The sequence below is a fragment of the Agaricus bisporus genome (genome assembly GCF_000300575.1).
Source record: "Agaricus bisporus var. bisporus H97 unplaced genomic scaffold AGABI2scaffold_2, whole genome shotgun sequence".
In the NCBI taxonomy this organism is placed as follows: Eukaryota; Fungi; Basidiomycota; class Agaricomycetes; order Agaricales; family Agaricaceae; genus Agaricus; species Agaricus bisporus.
This window is the reverse complement of record NW_006267355.1, coordinates 1757768-1779980: the sequence shown is the minus strand read 5'-3', so window position 1 is coordinate 1779980 and position 22213 is coordinate 1757768. Positions and strand designations below refer to the sequence as shown.

The 22213-nt window shown below is 46.4% G+C and overlaps 8 protein-coding genes across 8 annotated transcripts; 1 reads left to right on the top strand and 7 right to left on the bottom strand.

The window, feature by feature from the left end:
• Positions 1-390: 390 nt before the first annotated feature.
• On the bottom strand, positions 391-963 carry AGABI2DRAFT_43115 (hypothetical protein; the record flags this gene model as incomplete). The annotated part of the gene is made up of 1 exon (XM_006457622.1): positions 391-963. A coding segment is annotated over one exon (573 nt), but the record flags the coding sequence as incomplete, so codon positions are not given.
• A 1426-nt stretch (positions 964-2389) lies between these two features.
• On the bottom strand, positions 2390-3235 carry AGABI2DRAFT_115381 (hypothetical protein; the record flags this gene model as incomplete). Its single annotated transcript, XM_006458299.1, has 1 exon — positions 2390-3235. The coding sequence occupies one exon, from the start codon at positions 3233-3235 to the stop codon at positions 2390-2392; it is 846 nt and encodes a 281-aa protein (XP_006458362.1).
• Positions 3236-3538: 303 nt separating this feature from the next.
• Positions 3539-4928, top strand: AGABI2DRAFT_176738 (hypothetical protein; the record flags this gene model as incomplete). The annotated part of the gene is made up of 1 exon (XM_006458298.1): positions 3539-4928. Exon 1 carries the CDS (start codon positions 3600-3602, stop codon positions 4926-4928), a length of 1329 nt encoding a protein of 442 aa, XP_006458361.1. The 5' UTR covers positions 3539-3599.
• A 1557-nt stretch (positions 4929-6485) lies between these two features.
• AGABI2DRAFT_115378 (hypothetical protein) lies at positions 6486-7595 on the bottom strand (the record flags this gene model as incomplete). The annotated part of the gene is made up of 2 exons (XM_006458297.1): positions 6486-6891; positions 6985-7595. The coding sequence occupies 2 exons, from the start codon at positions 7593-7595 to the stop codon at positions 6486-6488; spliced, it is 1017 nt and encodes a 338-aa protein (XP_006458360.1).
• Positions 7596-8121: 526 nt separating this feature from the next.
• AGABI2DRAFT_115377 (hypothetical protein) lies at positions 8122-8754 on the bottom strand (the record flags this gene model as incomplete). The annotated part of the gene is made up of 2 exons (XM_006458296.1): positions 8122-8261; positions 8316-8754. 2 exons carry the CDS (start codon positions 8752-8754, stop codon positions 8122-8124), a joined length of 579 nt encoding a protein of 192 aa, XP_006458359.1.
• Positions 8755-8861: 107 nt separating this feature from the next.
• AGABI2DRAFT_115376 (hypothetical protein) lies at positions 8862-10401 on the bottom strand (the record flags this gene model as incomplete). The annotated part of the gene is made up of 8 exons (XM_006458295.1): positions 8862-8943; positions 8993-9432; positions 9485-9571; positions 9623-9853; positions 9920-9987; positions 10099-10186; positions 10236-10324; positions 10374-10401. 8 exons carry the CDS (start codon positions 10399-10401, stop codon positions 8862-8864), a joined length of 1113 nt encoding a protein of 370 aa, XP_006458358.1.
• A 1920-nt stretch (positions 10402-12321) lies between these two features.
• AGABI2DRAFT_141219 (hypothetical protein) lies at positions 12322-14690 on the bottom strand (the record flags this gene model as incomplete). The annotated part of the gene is made up of 5 exons (XM_006458294.1): positions 12322-12705; positions 13381-13818; positions 14199-14317; positions 14425-14495; positions 14638-14690. The coding sequence occupies 5 exons, from the start codon at positions 14688-14690 to the stop codon at positions 12322-12324; spliced, it is 1065 nt and encodes a 354-aa protein (XP_006458357.1).
• Positions 14691-16512: 1822 nt separating this feature from the next.
• AGABI2DRAFT_141218 (hypothetical protein) lies at positions 16513-18031 on the bottom strand (the record flags this gene model as incomplete). Its single annotated transcript, XM_006458293.1, has 6 exons — positions 16513-16592; positions 16685-16738; positions 16991-17285; positions 17386-17534; positions 17678-17685; positions 17889-18031. 6 exons carry the CDS (start codon positions 18029-18031, stop codon positions 16513-16515), a joined length of 729 nt encoding a protein of 242 aa, XP_006458356.1.
• Positions 18032-22213: the final 4182 nt, after the last annotated feature.

Genomic DNA, 22213 nt, shown 5'->3' with positions numbered 1-22213 from the left:
AGGCCCATAACTACAGTATTCTACGCAAACGTATCCAGCGCGACGAGGTCAAGCGCTATCGAGAGAGAGACAAAGAAGCAAAACAAAAAGAATCGAAATATTGGTACATACGTAAGGGGACCCGGGATAAAACCAATCAGTCAGCCAATACACCCTACATGATACCGGAACGCTAGAGCACTCGCAGTCCGTTTTGCGGAATCAAACATATCAAATATGAAAGTAAGAAATTGAGGCATACTCGAAGTAACTTTAGATCCTCAGAGAAATTGTTCCTCACCACTACCGTTTCTCCCTCCTAAACTGCTACACAACCTTCCCAGTTCTCCATCAGAATCCCCGACCCAACCCGGCGACGGTTCACTGTACACCTTAAGTCGAACGCGCAGGAAATTGGCGTTTAAGCCAGGCACGATCGAACCTATTTTTCCAAAACAGACAGACCTTCGAGTCCGTAGCGGAATGTGAGCGCTTGTCCGCTGGGCGTTTGGCCGCGGTACAATTTGCGCATTGGCGCACGTCAACGCGCTTAGTGTTGACGCACTTGAAGTGGTTGGCCTCTGTGTGGGGGCCGGAGCAGAGTGGACAGCGTGCGCACTTGGCGCGGCACTGATCTGAATGGTGGCCCCAGCGCTGACAGCGAGCGCAATGGACGGAGCCGGAATGAGGGCGAGCGCCCTTGATTTGACAGTTCGTGCCACCAATGGACACAAACTTGGAAATGTAAGTGCGAGCATTGCTGCCCGACACCGTGTCGTGGATGTCAACCCATGCCCAGCATGAGTCGGAATGAGGCGAGGCGCGCATGAAGCGCGGCTTGTGCTTGATAAGTTTAGCCAGCGAAGCGCCGACTGGGGATTTGTTGAGAGCGTTAGTGAACGCCTCGTGTTGCTTGAGCGCCCACTCCTTAGAGGAAGCGGGCACGTGAGGAATGTCGACGATCTTCAAGTAAGACGTCGATGTGATAGGGGAATGGCCGATTGGAACGTTCGGGCTTGGGAAGATTCGCCGAACGTGCTTGAGCACGAAGGAAATTTCGGCGGGGGACGGGACACGGGAGGCGGCAATACAGATGCCGTTGCCTTCGACAGAAGCATGAGTGAGGATGACGTCAGACTTGACGTCATTCTTGAGTAATTTGTTGAGGTTGTTAATAACCTCGGGTGTGAATGAAGCCGCTGTAACCAGAGAGTCCGCAGGCGGCGTCAGGATAATGGCACGGCGCGAAGCGCCGTGTGCTGTGTGCTTGCCTTGGCGTCTCTTGCGAGGCGCCGAAGGAGCGCGGAAGGAAACTGGAGCGGCGTCTTTGGGTGCAGGCACGCGCTTGGAACTTGGAACGGGAAGGGGTTTGGTGGGCGCCTTCCCAGACGCTGGTGGTGGAGCGGCCGGCTCATCCACTTCCATGAGTGGGGCCGTTGCCGGAGGGGTGACGTCAGAGGAATGAGCCGGATCGACCCGGACCTTCTTCTTCGGCGGTTTGGACTTGGCTGAGTCAGCCTGTGGCGGTGCGTCCCGCGGATTTACACGTGTAGCAGGTGCATCAGCTGCGGATGCAGGCGCTTCAACTGCCGGGGGAAGGATGCGATGGAGAATGGGGAGTTTCTCCAGAAATGTTGAATGGATACGATTGATATCGCCATCCATGATAGAGGGGAAGGCATCGATAATGTAATTCTTCCATTGAGAGGAAGATAATGCCTCGAAAATGTCGATAGCGCTATTGATGAGTGTAACAACAGCTTCGACGGATTCATTACTGTCCAAATGCTCCTCATCGGCAGGAGAAGCAGGACGGGGGGTGGTGGCGTCCTCGTAGTCGAGGGCCATTGAAGAGTCATCACTGCCGCATACCGAGACGGCAGCGACAGAGGGACTGGAAGATGAAGACCCCGGCGAGATGGGGCGCTTCGAGGAAAGCACCGAAGCCGAAGGCGACGGTGCACGAGGAGGGGAAGGGGGACGAGAGGGCACCGGCGGCACGGGCGTCGGCACACGAGGAGGGGGAGTAGGGACTCTGGGCGGTGTCTTGACAGCCGGAGGGGCTGCACCAATCCCAGAAGAATGGCCAGATGGCCCTTTGACTTTACCTTTGGCTTTAGCACTAGCCTCGGCGTTGGCGATGGCGACCGCGGGGGCAATGCCCCGGTTGCGGACAGCGTCCATAATCGCTCTATTCTCCTGCGAATCGTATCCGAAGGTGGGGAGCGTAATTTGACCTCCATACTTGGGGTCGAGTAGTACCTCAATGTCGGAGACAGTGAGGCGGTCGGCGTTCGGGTTGGTGGGCGGTGACGGCGCCTGAAGTGGGGGACGGGACGGGTGCGGCGTAGGGGCCGGTGCGGACTGTTTCTTGCGCTGAGCGGGCATGATACTGTGTATATTGCTACGACTAGACGACTTTCACTGAGACTTCCAAAAGAGGAAGGTAGTGGTAAGAGGTCAAGGAGTGTCTTATCACCGGCGAGGTGGTGACCGGATGTTGCGGAGTCGGGGGAAGAGGGGAGGCCTTCTTCTTGCCTTTTGCGGTGGCCGGGATCCTCGGTGGGGACGCATCAACCTCCATAGGAGTTGGTGTGCTTGCTGGGGTGGGGATAGGAGTCGGTGCAAATTTGACATTCTTCACCGGAGGAGGAGGGGGGATGTCGACAGGTGTATGGTACGTTGCCGCTTCCCTGATAGCTGATGCGATGGACATATGTCCAACATTGACTTCGGCCCATTCGGAGTTAATAATTCTGCTCACAAATACCGCCAGTTCTTTGGCGATGGTGTCCGGGTTAGTCGCCATCCTAGGTGTGATACGGGCCATGCTGTTGAGGATCCCGTTTAAGTTTTCTCTGAAACCCATGATTTGGTCATCAGAAAACATCCATGGTTCGGATGGAAGATTGGGTGACGAGCTCTGTATCTCTTCATCTACTATTTCGCCAACTATCTCCTTCGACTTGTTGACATTTTCTTCAAACTGATTTGATGACATGCTGACACCTGTCATGATATGGCTGTCCGAGTCATTTGCCGCTCGGACTTTGAGCGCGTAAGCTTCGGCCTCGGTAATTTTCATTACCCGGGGCGTGGTGGGAGTCTTGTCCAAATCTGGCAAGACCTCGTGTGTTCGGGGAGGTGTACGCGCGTCCTTCAACGCGGGGTAGTCCAGGAGTGCTGGGGAGGGAGTAGGGAACCCGTACGTCGACTGGGACGCATTGAGGGGAGATGGGAGGGGCGGAGTCGTCATGAGTTACGCTGGGGGGGTTGAGAACTGATTCCAAATGTTAGAATCGGTTTGGCTGGGTACGGCGGCGGCCTTTGCGTCGTCGTTTTCTTCATCGCTGCTCTCTGCCACTTCCTCATCATCATCTGAGTCACATCGCTCCTTGAACTGTAACCACTACCTTCCTCTTTTGGAAGTCTCAGTGCTTATACTCGAGTAGCAATACATTACATTCTACGATGGATACGCGCGAGGACTTTGAGGACTCGGGCGACTGGTCTGACGAAGGAGAGATTCCGGAAGGTATGTTCAACAGTGCGGTTGGACGTGCCCTTCTACAAGCGGCGAGGAACAGGAAGATGAACTCGAGCTCCCGGCGGCGTCTCGCATGACAGCGCCAACACCTTCTAGGCAGTCTGGGCTTCCAGACTCCTCTTTCACTCCCCTGTCCTACGCTTTGGGCTCCCGAGGCTTGGACAAACCATCTCCGGCACCGTTCCTGTCGACCCCGACACCGGCACCGACCTCCACCCCTTCCACTGGGCGTTCCCGCACCATGACCGCTGGTCAGAAGGGAATGCTCAAGCTTGTCAACACCACAATCGTCATGCTTGACGATATCGAGGCCGAACACCCGCTCTACTCGCAGTTCGTGGACTGCATGTTACGAGCAACACACACTCTCATCAAACGTCGCGATCTTGATGGGTACAACGTCTCCTCTGTTGTAGGTATCGGCTTGTTCTCTGAGCAGCTTGCGAAGATAATCGGGATGGTCGATCCCTCGCCACCAGCATTCGAACCAACTCCCCCTCCTCCTACTCCCTCGGGCACAGCCCCCTCTCGGCCACGGTCTCCGTCGGCCGACATGGACATGACCCCGAGAAAATCGAAGAAGGCGAAGCCGGCACAGCTGACCCCCCCTCCTCCACCCCAGCCACCCGTTTTTGGAAAGGGTACCTCGGTCCCTTCCAAAAATAACACGTACGCCAAGGCTGCTGCCAACCGTCCCTCCAAACAGCAGCCCCCGCCCCGTCCTCAGGCTCCTGCCGCTCCCGCGGCCATCGCCATCGCCCCTGCGTCTAAGCCTTCGGGCAGAAAACGTAGGGCTCGCCACACATGCCACGGCGCTTCGCGCCGCGGCGTGCAACTCACTCCCCCGGCCGGATCTTCCATCCGCGCCGGTCACATTTCCCCGGCCATGCTGGCCGAGATCAACACCCATCTCCAGAATGACGTCAATTCTGACGTCATCCTCGAACATGCAGAGGACTCTGGATCCGGCATCTTCATAGCCGCGAGCCAAGTTCTTAATTTGTCCGAGACTGCATGTGTCCTCAAACACATTCGGCGTCTCGTCACCGTCGCGGGCGTCGTGCCCATCAAATCCTCCCCCATCACCTCGACATCCTATCTGAAGGTTATCGACATGCCTATGATTCCCGCCGAGCCAAAGGTTTGGCAGTCTGCTCAACGCAGCGCGTTCACCAACACGCTTTCAATTTCGCCGGTTGGCAAGGAACTCTCCATCGCCATCAAGCACGCTGTCCGCTTCATGCGGACATCGGCCCACAGTGACACTTGCGTCGCTTGGGTCGACATTTGCGATTCCGTCTCGGGCACTTCGGCCCGTTCCTACATCGGCAAGACAATCGTCATCGGCGGTCGTAACTGTCAAATCCGCGGCGCAGCTCTGCCTTGTGCACTCGGTGCATGAGGTGGGGTCATCACTCTTCTGTATGCCGATCAAAAGGCATCCGCTGTCCCCTCTGCGGGCTACCTCACTCAGAGGCGGCTCATCAAGAATACTGCGCCCATTCCAAGCGCGACCCCGACGCCCGGTCTTGCGTCAACTGTAGTGCGGCAGGCAAGACGAAGCACAACCACTCTGCCATGGACACTTCGTGTCCGTTTTGGCAGAACCAATTTGATAGGGATTGGCTGAGGCGCCAATTCCCTCAGAAGTGATCAGCGCGCGTCAAAACACGTTTCGGGAGTTAGCGCCGGTTTGGCCTACCATCGTTTGTTTTCATTTTTCTATGTCTACTCTCCGCTTGTTATTTTGACTCATGTTCCGGAGTGTCGGTATGTTTGTGTCTGACTGCTGGCTTGTTTCCCGGGGCCGCATATCGGTATTTCAATCTTTTTCGATCGAACATTATTTTTTCTTTCTCTCTACGTTAGCGCTTGACCTCGTCGCGCGGGATATGTTTTCTCTTTTATGGTAACGTGTCATGGCAACTGTATTCTCAGCATGTTGTACATAGTGTTCGCATGTACTTATATCGCTGGAATAGAAGGCTTGAACAGCCGTTGATTACAAAAAAAAAAAAAAAAAAAAAATCATCATCTGAGTCCTCAGCATACCTCCTCGAAGCTAATATATCCTCCTTGAGTTCCTCAAGTTCCTTCTCACTCTCCTGCGACGTGGGAACGATCTCTAATTCTGCTCGCTCCATGAGCGTCTTCTCTTTTGCAGCGATTTCTTCGAACCCTGCTTCGATGAAATTTCTTCTCTTCGGTTTGGGCGACCCAAGAGACTTGATAGAAGTCTTGGCAGCACTGAATGCTACTGAGATTCTAGAGCGAGTGCTACATTTGGAAGTAGAACTACGAACTGAGCCCAACGGCGATGACGGGCGGGATGGGCGGGCGGGGTACGGGCGATCGCGGTGATCATCCATACTTGTGAGCACTGGAGGGGTCGTGAGTTATCAAGTGTTATCCCTTAGAAACAATATGTATTCCAACTAAAGTGCACGTCCACACCAATGTCCCAAAGGGGAAGGTGGTGGTAAGAGACAAAGAAGGAATGATGGAAAAGAACATGATGTGGGGCACCGGTTGAATTTGATTATCCCTTGTTTCCAATTGATCTCGGGGTTGTGGTTCGTTAACCAATCATGACCTAGGAAGAGGTCAGATGATTGTAAGGGAGTGACGACCGCGTCCAGTTGCTCATTATGACCGTTGATGTTTAGATCCATCTTCACGAATTTGGTTATATCCTTCTTTCCTGCTATCGTTCCATCTGAATTCCTACATGTAATCGGCTGTTCCAATTTCTTCGTCGGGATCCTCTTCTTCTTTACTAATCCTTTGTTGATACATGTGTGTGTGCATCCCGAGTCGACCATGGCTGAGACTTTGAGTTTCTTTCCGTTCGTTGTAGTGAGGAGGGGTTTTACTTCCAGTTCTTGCACTCCTAGACGTTTTTGAGGGACAACGTATCGATTGTTCATTTGTCTAGGTACATTGGTTCGCGAGGTCGTGCCTACTCGGAACCATCGGAAAAACCCTGCTCTTTCTTGGAGTCATCTTCATCGTCAGAATCCTCGTTCATCGCTCTAATCCTTCCACTCCTGTTGCTTCGGCAATTCTTCGCAATGTGTCCAAATTTTCCACAACTGAAACACTTGAAGCTCTTCTTTTCTCCAAAATTCTTCTTCTTCTCTTCGCAGTTCTTCCCGATGTGTCCGAACTTTCCGCATTTGTGACATTTGGGTTTCCCATCCTTGTCCCATTCGAATTTCTTCCAGCCTATCTCCATTGGTTGTCCACTTCCTCTGTAAGTGATTCCAGTTTCGGTCTTCTGATCAATCCTTTTCATCGTCTCTAGTCCTGACCCGACTTGTAAAATTGCGTTATTCCAGTCTTCTCTCAACTCCGGAATGTCTTTCCTTGGATATCCTAAGATCGTTTTGATAATATCGTGACGGGTGTGTCATTTAAGGAGGAATATGGCGTGTTGGTCGTTGATTTTGGCTTTGTACATGAGAGCTGTAAACTCGACTAGGAAGTCCATGGTGTTCTTGTTTCCTTGTTTGAGGGATTCAATCCTTTCCTCTGCTATATCCTTCTCGTTTCCCTTTCCAAATGACGTCTTGAGTTCTTCTTCAAAAGTGTCCCATGTGTATGTGAAGTTGGTGGCGATTTTCTCTGTCCATATGTTGGCAAAACAGCTGGGGACTGGTCCTTTCAATCGTACGATGGTAGCGATAATCTTCTGGTCGGTGTCCGTGACCTTGTTGTATTTGAGGAAAAGCGTCATGCTCCTCCACCATTCTGAAAACTGCTCTCTATTTCCCCCAAAATCCTTCGGGCTCGGGATAAGCGACTTGAGTGCATCTGTCTGTGCACTAATGGTTACGGCGGCGTCGTTGCTCATGTTGTTGTTGTCTCGGGTGTTCTGATCGTCTGTGTCGATGGTATTCTTGTTTTCTGACTCTGTGTCGACAGGATTCCTAGTGTCTCTGTAACTCCTAAAGTCAACTGTTTGTCGTTTCTTCTGGTTCTTCCTGTTCTGGTTTCTCCTAGTAGATCTGGCTACTCGTTCGTAGTGTTCTTCATCTAGACTGTCGTAGTCGTTTCTCTCTGTGCTCATACACTACTTCTCTGGTGCCCGTGTGGCTAAAACTCGTCTGATGCCCGTATGGCTAAAAAATTTCGGTTCTGCAGCAAGAGTAAGCTGCACAGTACCCTTCCAAGGTACTTACTAGTTGCAAGGTGAGCTAGGGACGCTTTACCAAATGTTATGACCTTAAGGCAAAGCTCAGGTTGCAGCGAAGGCAAAGACTTGAGGGCGAGTAAGGGGAAAAGCAAGTTGGTAAAGCGTAGGGAAATACAGAGAGTATTTACGCTTACTTATACTAAGACTATCTACCCAAGGTAACTAACTATAGAACGGGCTGAGTAACCATGACCGAGGTAGATGAGTAATACTGAGAAAGAAAGTACAAACTAGGAAGGAAGATGATCAATCATGAGAATAGAAGATTGATCATGAGAAGGAAAAGATAAACAAGGTAATGTCAAAGAGAAAGTGACATGGGAATGAATGATGGGAGAAGCGTAAGTGGGAAAGAGTATATCCAGGGATGTGGAAATGAGTAAGCATGATGACAGCCCTCCTATAGGTTGGTAAAATTGTAACAGTAGAAGCTACACTGCGCCTGAGAAACACCAGTAGCCAGGTAAAGACATAGAATAGCGACATAAGCCACTGCAGCCCAGGATTCCATATTTAAGAACAGGAAAGTCATATAGACACCTTCGCGGTAATGGGGTGAGAATAAGAGCTGAAAAATCGCATAGGTCAACTTACCGGGATCAACACTGTTTACTTCTTGCGACACAATTCTTTGTCGCTCCCATTCTTGGTGTTTTATATCACGGAGGCGAGCGGAATCTGCTTGGAGGCTGGACAACAGACGATCAAGCAGAGGTGCAATTCCATTGTCATTTGCATACTGGACAGTATAACGATTCGCTAGATTGGTGCAAGAATGTAGCCAATCCTCGTGCGAAAGAGCCAGGGTGTTATTTGGTGATCCTGCAACAAGTTCAAGACTGTCATTAGAGACAACAGGTTCCACAAAGGAACAGGCTGCAGGAGGAATTTCGAAGCAAAATGATGATGACCTGAGTTTGTCATTGAGGGTGGTAACATTTCGTCGCGACAACCGCTGCTCCATATCAGCAATCCATTGGAGAATGAAGGATGGACTGGATTCTTCAGAACCGTTCTTGGCTGGCATCCTCATTGGGGAAGGGCAAAATCAGATAAAATTCTTGAGTAAACATATATATAGATACAGTACCCCTATATATATCTTGAAAAAAATTGCCGGCAGGACAACATATAGCCGGATTACATCGGAGTCAGGGTTGGATCATCGGGGTCTAAAGGTTTATCCTTGTGGCCTTTGATGTGTTCATAGTGTTTGGCAGTGCTTAAGGGCATTGAGAGATGGTTGATGGCCAAAGACATTTTACACTTACCGTACAATTGTCGGGGGGAATGTAAGACTTATGGTTGGTCCTGCTAAAAGTTTCTGTTTTTCTATGCTGTCTAGCACTTTATACCAACCATCATCATAGAAATTGAGAGGGAGCTTTGGCGGAGCTGTTGTGTAAGGATCTCTCCGCACAGGTTTGGCTTCAATCCAAACATGGGGAAATCGTCCTGGCCTTGGCTTTCCATCGGGTCCATACCACATGGACATAGCCAGGTGATCCCAGGTTCGAAACCATGTTTTCACCGTCACATTACGCCATGCTGGCGTCAAAATTTCATGGATTTTCGTTCCATTCAGGTAGGTGACCTCCTCATCGTCACTACAAACATCCTTGGGCATCTGTTTCCAAAGCTTACTGAAGGCTTCCATCTGGCCACCTTCATTCACATACCGTTTAGCAGCTTCTTCTTGACGATTGCGCAACTAGCAGAAGCCTCAATTAGCTTGATCTTTGCAATAATGGTCCTTTACCCACATATCGCTGGTGAGTGGATTGGTTGCCACGCCGCTGGCCTTGTTGCTCTTTGATGCTGTTGTCTTCAGTCAAAACAGCGCGAGTCTTCTGATATTGACGATGCAGGGTCCGGAAATACACCATGAACACTCATTGCACCACGACTGTGTCATTAGTGAATGAACTGGGCTCCTTCAAAAGTTGGTTGGCTAGCAGTAGAGCGAGCCTGGAATTCCAAGGTGTGAAGACGGTTGGTCCCTCAAAGTCAAGAAGAAATGTCTCGAGGTTTGGCCCATCAACCTCTTTTTGTGACTTTGCAAATGTGTCTAACTGATTTCTTGATGGAGTTTGAATTGGAAAAGGCTTCCTATGACCATATATTTCTGAGATCTGCAGACGGATAGATAGTTAGATTACATGTCAATTCCAATCACATTGAAACTAGTAACACCACACCTTAAACTGATTTTCCACTTCGGCGAAAGGCACTGGGGTATACGTCTTATTGGGGGCTTGTTTTTGGTCTTGACCACAATAGTTGCCATTCCGGCCATATATCTTTCACTGAACCCGATACTTATGCCCATGATTAACGCCGCTGTTGCTGTCTTGGTCTAGTTCAACTTCACTTTCACCGTCATCCTCCCATTCAACTTCATACAAAGCAGAACTTCTTCCATGCTCGCCATCCCTTGTCTGTTTGAAAGTGCAATTCAAACAATGCTGCGCGGATGTGAGCAAGATATGTAGTGTCAGGTTATCAGATACTTACACAATTGGGGCTTATTGTATGTTTAATATGCACAAGCTCTAGGCCTTGATTGTCTGCAGTATATGTCGTCATCCCGTGTACCTGGCTGGCTGCAAATGTAATGAGTATATGAGAAACATTGTTCAAAAGTAGAATCACCATCAATATCTGTCGGGTCACTGGCCATCCCATTCACTACTGCACCATCAGATGATATAGGTTACACATTAGTTTCTGCCTAATTCACACTAATTTACACTAAACCAATGTTGAAAGTAAAAAATTCTTAGGCCTTGGCACAGCTACATACCCTTGAATTTGACAGGGTTACCCTTCAAAACAGAGGGGGTAAAGGCAAGGGTAGCCAATAGCCTAGCCTTACCCTCACCCCTGGTTTTACCCTCAACAATACCCTAGGGTTGAACCTACCCTTGGTGGGCCCTAAACATGACTGTGGTCAGTCATAGGTCAAATGTATAGAGACAACGGCACTATTGACAGAAGGAAAGCCATTATGAGTACAGTCAACATCTTCCATGGGCAAGGCAACATTATTGAAACCTATCACATCAGGAAAACATGATTTTTCTTAATTCTACTTAGAACCACTTAGAGCTACTTCGAGTATCTTAACAACAAGCTAAGAACATAAAGAAGGTTCAGAAGCCCAAGAATATCCAGGTTACTTAAATGATTCTTAGAAATTCAGCTTAAAGATAAAAATAAGAAAACCAAGAACCAAAGAACACTAAAAAGACTTGAACTTCTCAACAAACATTATAGACTTAGCTTACGGAAAAAAAAAAGAAAACCAAGGATCAAGGAATGTTTAAAAGAGCTAGACTTTTTCAACAGAAGCTTAAAGTTAAATCAAGATCATCAACTTTTTCGAGTGTAAACAATTTTATGTTTCACTATAAAACATGTTTAGAGAGACATTACATTGTATGCTCTATTCTACTGCTTGTAAAATTCCGGAAAAATCACGACAAATCTTAGAATATTAAAAAAACATAAGTTTATATGTATGTTTTTGTCAAAAACATACCTGTTATGGAGATATCAAGATTCCATCATGGGGGAGGGAGGTAGCGGTCTTTCCGGGAAATCCTGTTGAGGCCACGGAAATCAACGCAAAGTCGGAGAGAGCCGTCCTTCTTCTTCACAAAGAGAACGGGAGCACCATGAGGAGAAGTAGCTGGTCGAATGAATCCGATGGAAAGGTTTTCATCAATGAAATCGTGTAAAGCATCAAGTTCGGTGCGAGACAAGGAATAGATGGGACCTATCGGTGGCGAAGTTCCGTCCTCTAAGTCAATCTTGAGATCGTAATGCCGATGAGGTGGTAAGGTGTCTGCACGTTTCTTGCTGAAGACATCGGCGAAATCATGGTACTCATCCAGTATAGCGGAAAGGTCGACGGGTGATTCCGAGATAGCGGTTGCCGCAGCAACAACTGAATGAAGGTTCATAGCAAAGCAATGAGAGCCAGGCAATCGAGATGCGCGAGCAAAAGCCGCGGCATTGATTAGACGTATGTCAGGCCTGGAAGGTGAATCCGAGAGTTCGTCTGTGATGGAAGCTGATGCCGACGTTCGTGGAACAGTGTCAACAGAAGATAGCGCGCAGAGAGAAGGCGGGACTGCAATGGTAGTGGAACGGAAAGTGATGTGGCCAGTAACCCAGTCAATCAACGGATTGTAGCGGGACAGCCAGTCCTGCCCAAGAACCACTGAACACTGTGGGTCCAGCGAAGTGACATAGAAGGAAAGTGTCATAGATTCACCAGTAGGAAAAAGTACAGGAAGCTTTGCGATCTCGGAAATAAAAGAATTGGAAGTCCCATCGAACAAATGTAGCTTTACAGGAGGTACCGGAAACGTCGGAATACCATGTTTGCGTACAAGCGAACCTTGGATAAAGCAATGAGTAGAGCCACTGTCCAATAGTGCAGAGAATTCGGATAAGGAAGGGAAATCAGGAGAAGAAAGGGGTATGCGTAACGAGTTCGGATCAGAAAGAGCGGAAGCATTGAGACGGATACTCTCTGGTGCACAGAGGTTGTCAACGCGGTCTCCCACCTGTGCAGAGTCAAGGGGACCGCGTTCTAATTTCCCGAAGTGCTAGTGGTAGCACCCGAGGTATCAGCGTTTGCCGAACGTCTCTTTGGTTTGTTTGAAGCGGAATCAGATTTCCCAGCCGTCTTCTTGGAGCAGTTGTCAGCTGTATGCCCGGTACCGCCGCAGAACATGCAGAGGTTCTTGTCCTTGCGACGTTGGCGTTCTTCCGGAGTAAGTTTACCGTTTTTACCGAGGACATTAGCGAGGGGATTAGAAGACGAAGAGGACGATTGCGCATTCAAGTTTGAATTTGACTTGGAGTTGGAATTGGAATTGGAGTTAGGAGTTTTGCCGGGTTTGGAGTTATTGTTTCCCGAGGACGATTGCTGGTTATTTGAATTGGAGTTAGAACCCTTTCCTTTCCCCTTATCCTGCGACAATGTCTCCTTCAAGCCCGACTGCTTGGTAGCACGATTCCGTTCACGTTGCTGTTCCCAGTAGCAGTTATCAATACACATTACCTGTTCCCGCATCTCCCGCATGGTAGAGGGTTTGCCGTTGGGAAGAGCGGAAAGAGCATCCTGAATGCGGTCGGGAAGGCCGTGATAGTAGCGATAGACGAGTATGGAATCCGGCCAGTGAAGCCAGCCAGCAAGACGGGCAAAAGAGACATTATACTTGTTGACGTGCTCGGTAGTAGCCATGCGAAGATGCTCAATTTCTTCAGCAGCCTCAGCTAACGGATCCACAGCACCAAAGTTAGACGTCAGCTCTTCGACAAAGAGATCCCAGTCGTTGTACCAGGGGATAGCATTCCAATCCGGAGTATCCTCGAGGAGAGTCTGGAACCAAGTCTGAGCGTTGCCGGTGAGGTAGGACAAGGCGAAGGAAACTTTAGTATGATTGGTAGGGAATTGATGCGGATTAGCGTCGAAATAGATACGGCATTGGAAAATGAATTTGTTGAGTTTAAGGGGATCCTTGCCGTTGAATGTGCCGGGTTCCTTGATAGCGACCTTTGGGGTTTTGACAGGGGGTGGCTGAGCGGAATGACGATTATGAGTTGTTAAGCCACCAGCGATGCCGGCCAGGAGGTCGTAAAGGACCCGATCCTGAGGGTTGAGACCACGGAGCGCATCGCGAAGACGGGTTTGAGTGTTGTCCGTTGCCACGGATTCATCGTCACCTTCCTCACCATCACCTCCGGGATCCCCACCGTCATCACCATCATCACCACCATCACCATCATTTCCACCATCGCCACCGCCATCGCCATATTCCAGTTCGGGTTCTTCGGCTATTTCTTCAAAACGAGATGAGTCGTCACCTGCGAATCCGCCCGGAACGTTATTACCACGGGAACCAGAAGGCTGAGTAGTCATAGAAGATATGGAGCCGGGATCAGGGGTTGTCGATGTTGCCGAGAGTTGGCCTTTTGGGCGTTTCGGTTTGCGGGAAGGAGGAAGTGGAATGGTTTCAGGGGAAATACCAGTAAAACGAGAAACACTGCGAGTATGGCTCATAAGAGTAAAAAGACGTAGAACCTAGATGGAAGAGTAGTCTGAAGATACTGTTAAGACTATGACCGGAAAGGTAACGCTAAGCCGGAAAGGACTTAGCAAACAAACGGCTTTGGCCTTAGCGACACGGGAACGGTGTGCTATGCCTTCCAACTAAGTCGATAGCCAATTTAGAGACAGAGACAAGTGACCCGCGGAATGCGGAATCGTTTGAGAGCGAGAGAGAGATCAAGCGAGAGATAGCGAGGAACAATCTAAGTTGATTTTCAGACTGAAGTACCGTACAGAATATCTACGGCTTAAATACACGAAGAATGAATAGAATACGGATTCAGAAACATGAAAGATGATAGCGCAAGGATTGCGCAATAGTTCGGATTGAAATAACGGAAAGGAGTCTTTACCTTAAGGGATTCCGACGGTGCAACGGAAAGGAGGTCTTGAAGCGGGTAAGTCTTGCGATGGAAATAACAACCCACGTTGCGTTGGTCATAAAGCGACTGTGGGAGCGCAACCGCAATACCTTCGGTATTGCAGCATTCCATTGGTCAACGTGACCGGTAAGTCGGAATCGATATTGCCGGAATTGATGCGAACAGATTGAGTTGGAAAGGGATATCCGGAACGTACCGGGATTGATACCGAGAATGGAAGGTGGTGGAGTTAGCGTGTTCCGGATATAACAGTCCCTTAATGACAAGCTAAGAACATAAAGAAGGTTCAAAAGTCCAAGAATATTCTAATTACTTAAATGATTTTTAGAAATTCAGCTCAAAGATAAAAATAAGAAAACCAAGAACCAAAGAACACTAAAAAGACTTGACCTTTTCAACAAAACATTACAGTGGCTCAAAAAACTGTCCCAATGTTTCGAGGTTTTGCACTATTTGAGTCATAGCACAATGAGTTTTGTAAGTATAATTATGTAATTAATATATTTTATACCCCTACATGTGGTCTTCAAAAAAATGTAAGATGACGTAATTCGAGCAGTAAAAGGTTGAGAAATTAAATCAACAAAATAATCAATCATTAGGACAGTTGTTTGACCCTCTACTCAAGTTACAATTAATACTTTGTATGACCACCCTTGGCCTTGATGACTGCTTGGCACCTCCTGGACATGCTTTCTATAAGTCTTTGGCATTCTTCTGGTGTGATTTTGTCCCACTCTTCAGCCACTCTATTTCACAATTCATGTACTCCCTTTAGTGGCTTGGGGTAGACCTTCAGCTTGTCCTTGAGATTGACCCAGAGGTGTTCAATGGGGTTTAAGTCTGGGGATTGGGCAGGCCATACTAGGACTTTAATATTGTTGTCTTCAAACCATTTGTCAGTCCTTTTTGCCATGTGCTTGGGATCATTATCCTGCTGGAATATCCTCTCCCCCTCCTCCATCCCCAATTTCTCAAAGCTTTCCACCACTCCTCCACTCAAAATCTCACAATAATGCTCAGCATCCATGATACCTTGAACTTCTGTAAGCATCCCAACTCCCTCCCAACCCATACACCCCCATACCATAAGGTTATTTCCTCCACCATGTTTGACTGTAGGAGTAATAATCCGGTTAGAGAGCTCCTCACTACTTTGTTTCTAGGTATACACTCTCCCATCTGATTGAATCCTATTTATCTTTGTCTCGTCTGACCACAAGACCCTTTTCTAATCCTCCACTGTCCAGTTTTCATGATATTTAGCGAATCTAAGACGTTCCTTCCTGTGGTGCTGGTGAAGGAGAGGTCGTTTTTGCTTTACAACAGCCCTAAATGAGTGTTATTTAAGGACATTTCAGATTGCTTGGGGATGTACAGGATGGGATATTATGTTGTTGATGTATTGGGCATCTTGAACTGCATTGTCAAGTAATCCAGTGGTGATTTGGTGAATAATTCCTCTTTTGTCCTGAGGGGAAAGTTTAGCTGGACGACCTCCTTTCATGTTCTCCTTGTCTCCATCCATCTCTTTCTTATTCCTTCCAACAATAGACTTTCCTAAACCTGTTTTGGACTGTATTTGGCAAACAGAATAACCTTCTTGAAGTAAAGAGATGACAGAAGAGCGTTGAGTAGAAGAAGTAGGTTTCATGATGGTGGTTTAAGGTCAAGGTGATGTTTGATCAACAAACAATGATGAAAATTAATATAAACAAAGTCATGTGACACTCTTAAATTTTCCCAGGATTTTTGCGGTTATTTCTGGGGCTCTAGAGCATGATTTCTGAAAGTTGAGTAGAGGGTCAAACAACTGTCACAATGATTGATTATTTTGTTGATTTAATTTCTCAACCTTTTACTGCTCGAATTACGTCATATTACATGCGTTTTGACGACCACATGTAGGGGTATAAAATATATTGATTACATAATCATACTCACAAAACTCATTGTGCCATGACTCAAATAGTGCAAAACCTCAAAACATTGGAACAGTTTTTTGAGCCACTGTATATACTTAGCTTAAGAAAAAAAGAAGAAAACCAAGCATCAAGGAATGTTTAAAAGAGCTCGATTTTTTCAACAGAAGCTTAAAGTGAAAACAAGATCATCAATGATTTCGAGTGTAAACAATTTTATGTTCACTATAAAACATGTTTAGAGAGACATTATGTTGTATGCTCTGTTCTACTGCTTGTAAAATTACGGAAAAATCACAACAAATCTTAGAATATTAAAAAAACATAAGTTTATATGTATGTTTTTGTCAAAAACATACCCGTTATGGAGATATCAAGATTCCATCATGGGGGAGGGAGGGGGAGTCATTGTCAACTGCAGATAGTCGTCGTAGTGCCTGCTCTACCAACCGGAAAATTCTGGAAAAATCACGACAAATCATAAAATATTAAAAGAACATAAGTTTATATGTATGTCTTTGTCGGAAAACATACCAGTTTTGGAGATATAGAAAAACATGACAAGAATGTCATGTTTTATACTGGTTCCTGTGCCGATTTTCATGTTTTAAGAGTGCAAATATATGTATTCAAGGCTCAGGAATTCGAATTATCCGATCAAAATTAGAGGAGCTACAGCGCAATTTTGTGTTTATCATATGTTAAATGTGCTATATCTCATTAGAATCTCATCCAACAAAAAATCTAATTAAATATTTGAACTCCCCGACCTCGAAAGTATAGGAATACACTTTTAGATCATTAAAAGCCATGCAGAAATGACCCGAAAATATCTCCTACCTATCATTTGAGGAACTTTGACTCGAAAATCCCAAGTCCAGAAGTCATGTGACATCATGTGACATGTTTCTTTATCGTTGACCATGGCCACGGTTTGTCCTCCTTCCTTCCTGACCGTGCCCAGCAGGGCCTCATGGTTTGCTGTGGCCCATAGCTTTTTGGATCGATCTTTGGGGAAACCACGGTTAGCAAACCATCGAGCGATAGCTAACAGCCTACGGTGCATCTTTATCAAGTTCTTGGCAAATATGAAAAGGGAAGGTGTTGAAACGGCGCCAACGATGGAAAGACTGTCCTGTTGTGGTGTTGTTTGACCGTCATTGGCTTAGTAAACAGTGAGGCGGTTTTCAAGCCCTTTCCTGAGTCACCCTGCCTCCCCGCTCGTCGCCGCTCACACTGCCCTGGTTCAAGTACCATCCCTGCACTCTGTCCCACACTCTCGCTGCCCTATCGCCAAATGGCCCGCCTTCTCCACCCGCTTCCAACCGCTCCAACGAGCCCCCAGATTCCTCTCCGGACAACCATGCTGTTAGGGCGACTGTGACTGTGATGTCACAGGTCACACCTGAACTTAAGAACTAGAGAGTGAAGTGACAAAAGTTTTATTAGGCGTGAACCTAAGAGAACTCGACAGAGTTTTCTACAAGTTTCTACCTACTTTATATACCTAGACTATGGCGCACAGACCATCTACCCTAGGTAACTTATTTATATACTGACATGAGAAAAGAAGTATGTATGGGAAAGTAAACTAATTATACATTTGACATGAGAAGAGAAGAGCGGAGTAAGAAGTAAGTAAACAAAAGTACATTGATCATAAAAACGTCAACAACACCAAACAAACCATAAAAGTGTCCACAAGTACAAACAACTCCCAAACAGGTATTCTACTCACACAAACCATCGATGCCCGAAGTAGTTACCCAACAACGCATCACACGGACACAGTATGAAGAACCCAGATAGTTCCCAATACCGAGCTCCCCACGCTGACCACCTTTGTATTACCCATGCCTTGTCCTCCTCCGCGTCCCACATTGCTAACGTCATCCTTCCGCATTGCCTACACTGGTGACCCGATAGGTCCCAACCTACCGCATCAGGAAAACGTAAATCCAACTTTTGTTCAACTTAAATAACTTAAACATGAAAAAAAGTTCAAAATAAGGAAAAATTTACTCACAGGTTTTAAAACAGACTTTTTTTCTCCTTTTAAAACTTATTCTGACTTTGAGGCCAAGGTGTAGATGTTCAATCAAGTAATTTCATTGTTGGTAAGAAAGGATAAGTCATACTCAAGTCACAAAAGCATACAATTAAGGCAAATAAGGAAAAATAAGACAAGCCAAAGTCATAAAGTCAATTATAAGAGGCTTAAGAGTGAATAAGTCATAGAGAAAGTCATTATATTAGCATAACAAATACAATACATTGTATATAATCTACACAAAAGGATGAGATTGGATGATGAGGGAGTGATGATGAGAAAAGAAATATCCTACAAGTCACAAATGAGTATGAGAACATACAGAGATAGAGAGCACTCACTAGTGACCAAAGAATCCCCAAAATCCTTCCAAATATCCCCTCAAATATCCCCCCAAGTATCTCCTCAAACATCCCCCCAAGTATCCCCTCAAATAAGCCTCCAAATCCCCCCAAAAAAGCGTCCAAAATAGGCAAAAAAGCGTCCTAAACCAGCTTAGAATCAGCTGGGGGAGAGGTAGGAAGGTGAAGAAGATGTTACTTACCATATTACAGGCCTGGAGGGCAAGAAAGGGGAAGGGGGAGGATGGGGAGGGGAAGAATGATGGTGGTGATGAAGAAGAATCAACGTTGTGCTCGAAACAGAAGTTCAACATGTCACATGACATCATGTGACTGCTGGACTTGGGATTTTCGAGTCAAAGTTCCTCAAATCATAGGTAGGAGATATTTTCGGGTCATTTCTGCATGGATTCTGATGATCTAAAAGTGTATTCCTATGGTTTCGAGGTCAGGGAGTTTGAATATCTAATTAGATTCTTTGTTGGATGAAAGCCTATCGAGATATGGCACATTTAACATATAATAAACACAAGATTGCGCTGTAGCTCCTCAGATATTGATCGGATAATAAATCTAAAACCAGATTCGGATTCCTGGGCCTTGAGAACATATACTTACACCCTTAAACCATTAAGATCGGCGCAGGAGCCAGTATAAAACATGACATTCTTGTCATGTTTTTCTGTATCTCCATAACTGGTATGTTTTCCGACAAAAGCATACATATAAACTTATGTTCTTTTAATATTTTATGATTTGTCGTGATTTTTCCAGAATTTTCTGGCTAGTAGAGCAGGCTCTACAATGAGTCTATCTGCAGTTGACAATGACCCCCCCCCCCCCATGATGGAATCTTGATATCTCCATAACGGGTATGTTTCTGACAAAAGCTTACATATAAACTTATGTTTTTTTAATATTCTAAGATTTGTCGTGATTTTTCCGGAATTTTATGAGCAGTAGAACAGAACTTACAATGACTTGATGAAAAGGACATAATATTTCCCAAGACTTTTTTGCTTTATGTGTTATTATTGCGACTTATCACCTTTTCTTTAACTTACCTGTCAACTCTGCCTTCAAGTGCTCCCAAAATAAGTTCAAACTAAGGTATGACATGAATAAGACTAAAAAAGTTCATATAAGATTTGGACATTTTGCTGATGCGGTCTACTCTCCCTTCCTATTGCCGCCGCCGCCCTTCTCCATTGTACTTGCTCCGCATGGTTCGGAGGTAGGAAAGAAAAGATAAGGTCAATGAGTTCAGTTGGTAAGTCTGTAGCTTGCGCCATTTTAGCAGTATGCCGATAGTTTAGCCTCCGTCGAACTGTAGCAGCAGAGGGAAATTATTATGTAATATGATATGTGACAGATGTGACAGCGTGACGCCGTGACATTCTGGCAAGGTTCTAACACATGCCCCCTCCACTTTGTTGGCCACTCTGCCCCTGCCCAGAGCTCCCAAGTTCCGCCATGCTTCTCCAACAAACCTCCAGTACGGAGTGATGCCCTCCATTCGCGCACAGGCTCAGGCTCCCCTCTCCCTTGCAGCAAGCGCTTCCTGCTGCCACCTACCCAAACCCGTCTGAACCAACATGCCCTTTATGCTCGTAAGTTACAGCCTCAATTCCAACTGCTCCAGGTCAAGCCCTTACATCGCTTGAGCAGGACTTCATTTCACCACTTGACTACTCGTGAACACCAACATCGACTATGCGACTGTATCATACGCTCGCTACCTCCAAATAGCCCACAGTGTCCTGTCAGTTGCTAGGTACCGTTCATCGTCGATCCCAAAACAAGGATGATGGAATAAAAAGAAAAGGCGTGGATCATGGCGCTCGAATGCGGAGGAATGGAGGTATTGGGACAGCTGACGAATTGACAAGGATGAGAAATTCCTGAGGGGTGTCAGGCTCTGTCGGGTGTGTCGACGCGTTCTTTAGTGCGTTTCCATCGTCTATTATACAGACACATGCTTAAACCGTTTTTTGTGGGAGGGAGCAATATAAACAAGCAGGGTGGCGTGTACCAATGTTCGTCATGCTACACGAGGCAGGCCAACAATTTCCCTCGATGCTTCTACTCAAGCCTTGTTATGGAAACAGATGCTCATTGCACTGGGAAAAGAGACCAAAGGTGCCCTTCCTCAGCCCCAGGAACAATCACTCACGTCAAAGCTCGCTGACTGCCTCTTCGAAATGCATCTATCAATGAGCTCGCTGTAGCGCAGGATGGGAATTCCACGAAGGAGGCCTTCGCGACTCGAAAATGCCTCTCGGAGGCCTTAATCCCTCCGAACCTCTCTCTCTCAACCCGGGCTTGTTCTTATAGAGACAACGGACAGTTCCCAGACACTGGAAAACCAACCCCCATGGATACTTATCCTGTCCATACATGAATTTTCAAATTCGCATATGCACAATTCCACCGTGATACCCCGATTGTGGTTCTTCGCCAAGTAAATCGTCCTCTATTTCGTGATTTGAATAATCAGGTGGAACATAAAGACTCAAGCGTGCTCTCCATGTTTGGCGGACTTACGGAAACTCAAAACAATCGTTCATGTATTCTAGCTGATTTCGGTTTGGTGGGTAGAACAGTCGGTTGTCCACAATTTTCTTGCCCTGATTTCATTTTTTTCACAAGAATTGCAGGAGGTATTGTTAAGTCAACAGGGTTTAAATCACGCACAAATCGGCATGATTCTTGACCTGTCCCACTGGATTAAATTCCAATCGACCCCTCCATTATTGTTCATCTCAATTTTTCTGTACATGAATCGAGAGACGAGTAGCACAGCTAACTCACAATTCGAGGTTGATGCAATTTTGATCTGCAGTAGAATCGGCGATCCGCTGGACTTTGTCGGATTTTATGAACGCTGTGCTGTGACTTTGGTCACAATTAGGTTTTAATAAGCCAGCTGGCTTATAGAAGTACTATTTGGTTTGATCAATCAAAAATATCTTAAATACTCTTTGAATATATATCCGATAAGTCAGCTGATTTATTGAAATTGTTTTGAATTAATGACCAAGATAAGGCCTCAATAACTCATGTGTATTATGATGAACAAATTTTGAAATTATTTGTTTACACATGTGCTTAATAAGGCTTAGATAATAACTTAATAAGACAAGCGTACAATTATTTATCGATTGTGACTAACGTCACAATACAGTCACAATAGTTCGGTCGCCTTATTTGGATCCAATGCTTGATATTTATTCAATATTGATTAAATAAGACATGTGTCTTATTGTTTCTCCGGCCCAGTGTTTACTCCTAAGTTCTTAAGTTAAGGTGTGACCTGTGACATCACAATCATAGTCACCCTAACAAAACAACCTCTAGATCACCAATTCCCAGCTCCAGCAGCTTTTAAAGGCCTGTCCATCTTTTCTCTCCAGGAAAGTCTTCAAGACACCCTTTGTGAAGATTATTGCAAAGTTTTTTTGCTTTTTTGGAATGTACTGTTGGAAGGGTTGGGTTGTATGCAGCCTTCACATTAACCTCAAAATGTCTGCACTTTTCAGCCACCTATCAAATATATCTGCACACACTTTTAGTGTTCATCGGAGGTTGGATTCTGGCATTCACCATCCCTGACAAAAAAAAAGTGATTTTGTGACAAAGAACAACATCATTGCTAGGTGCCGGTGTATCCTG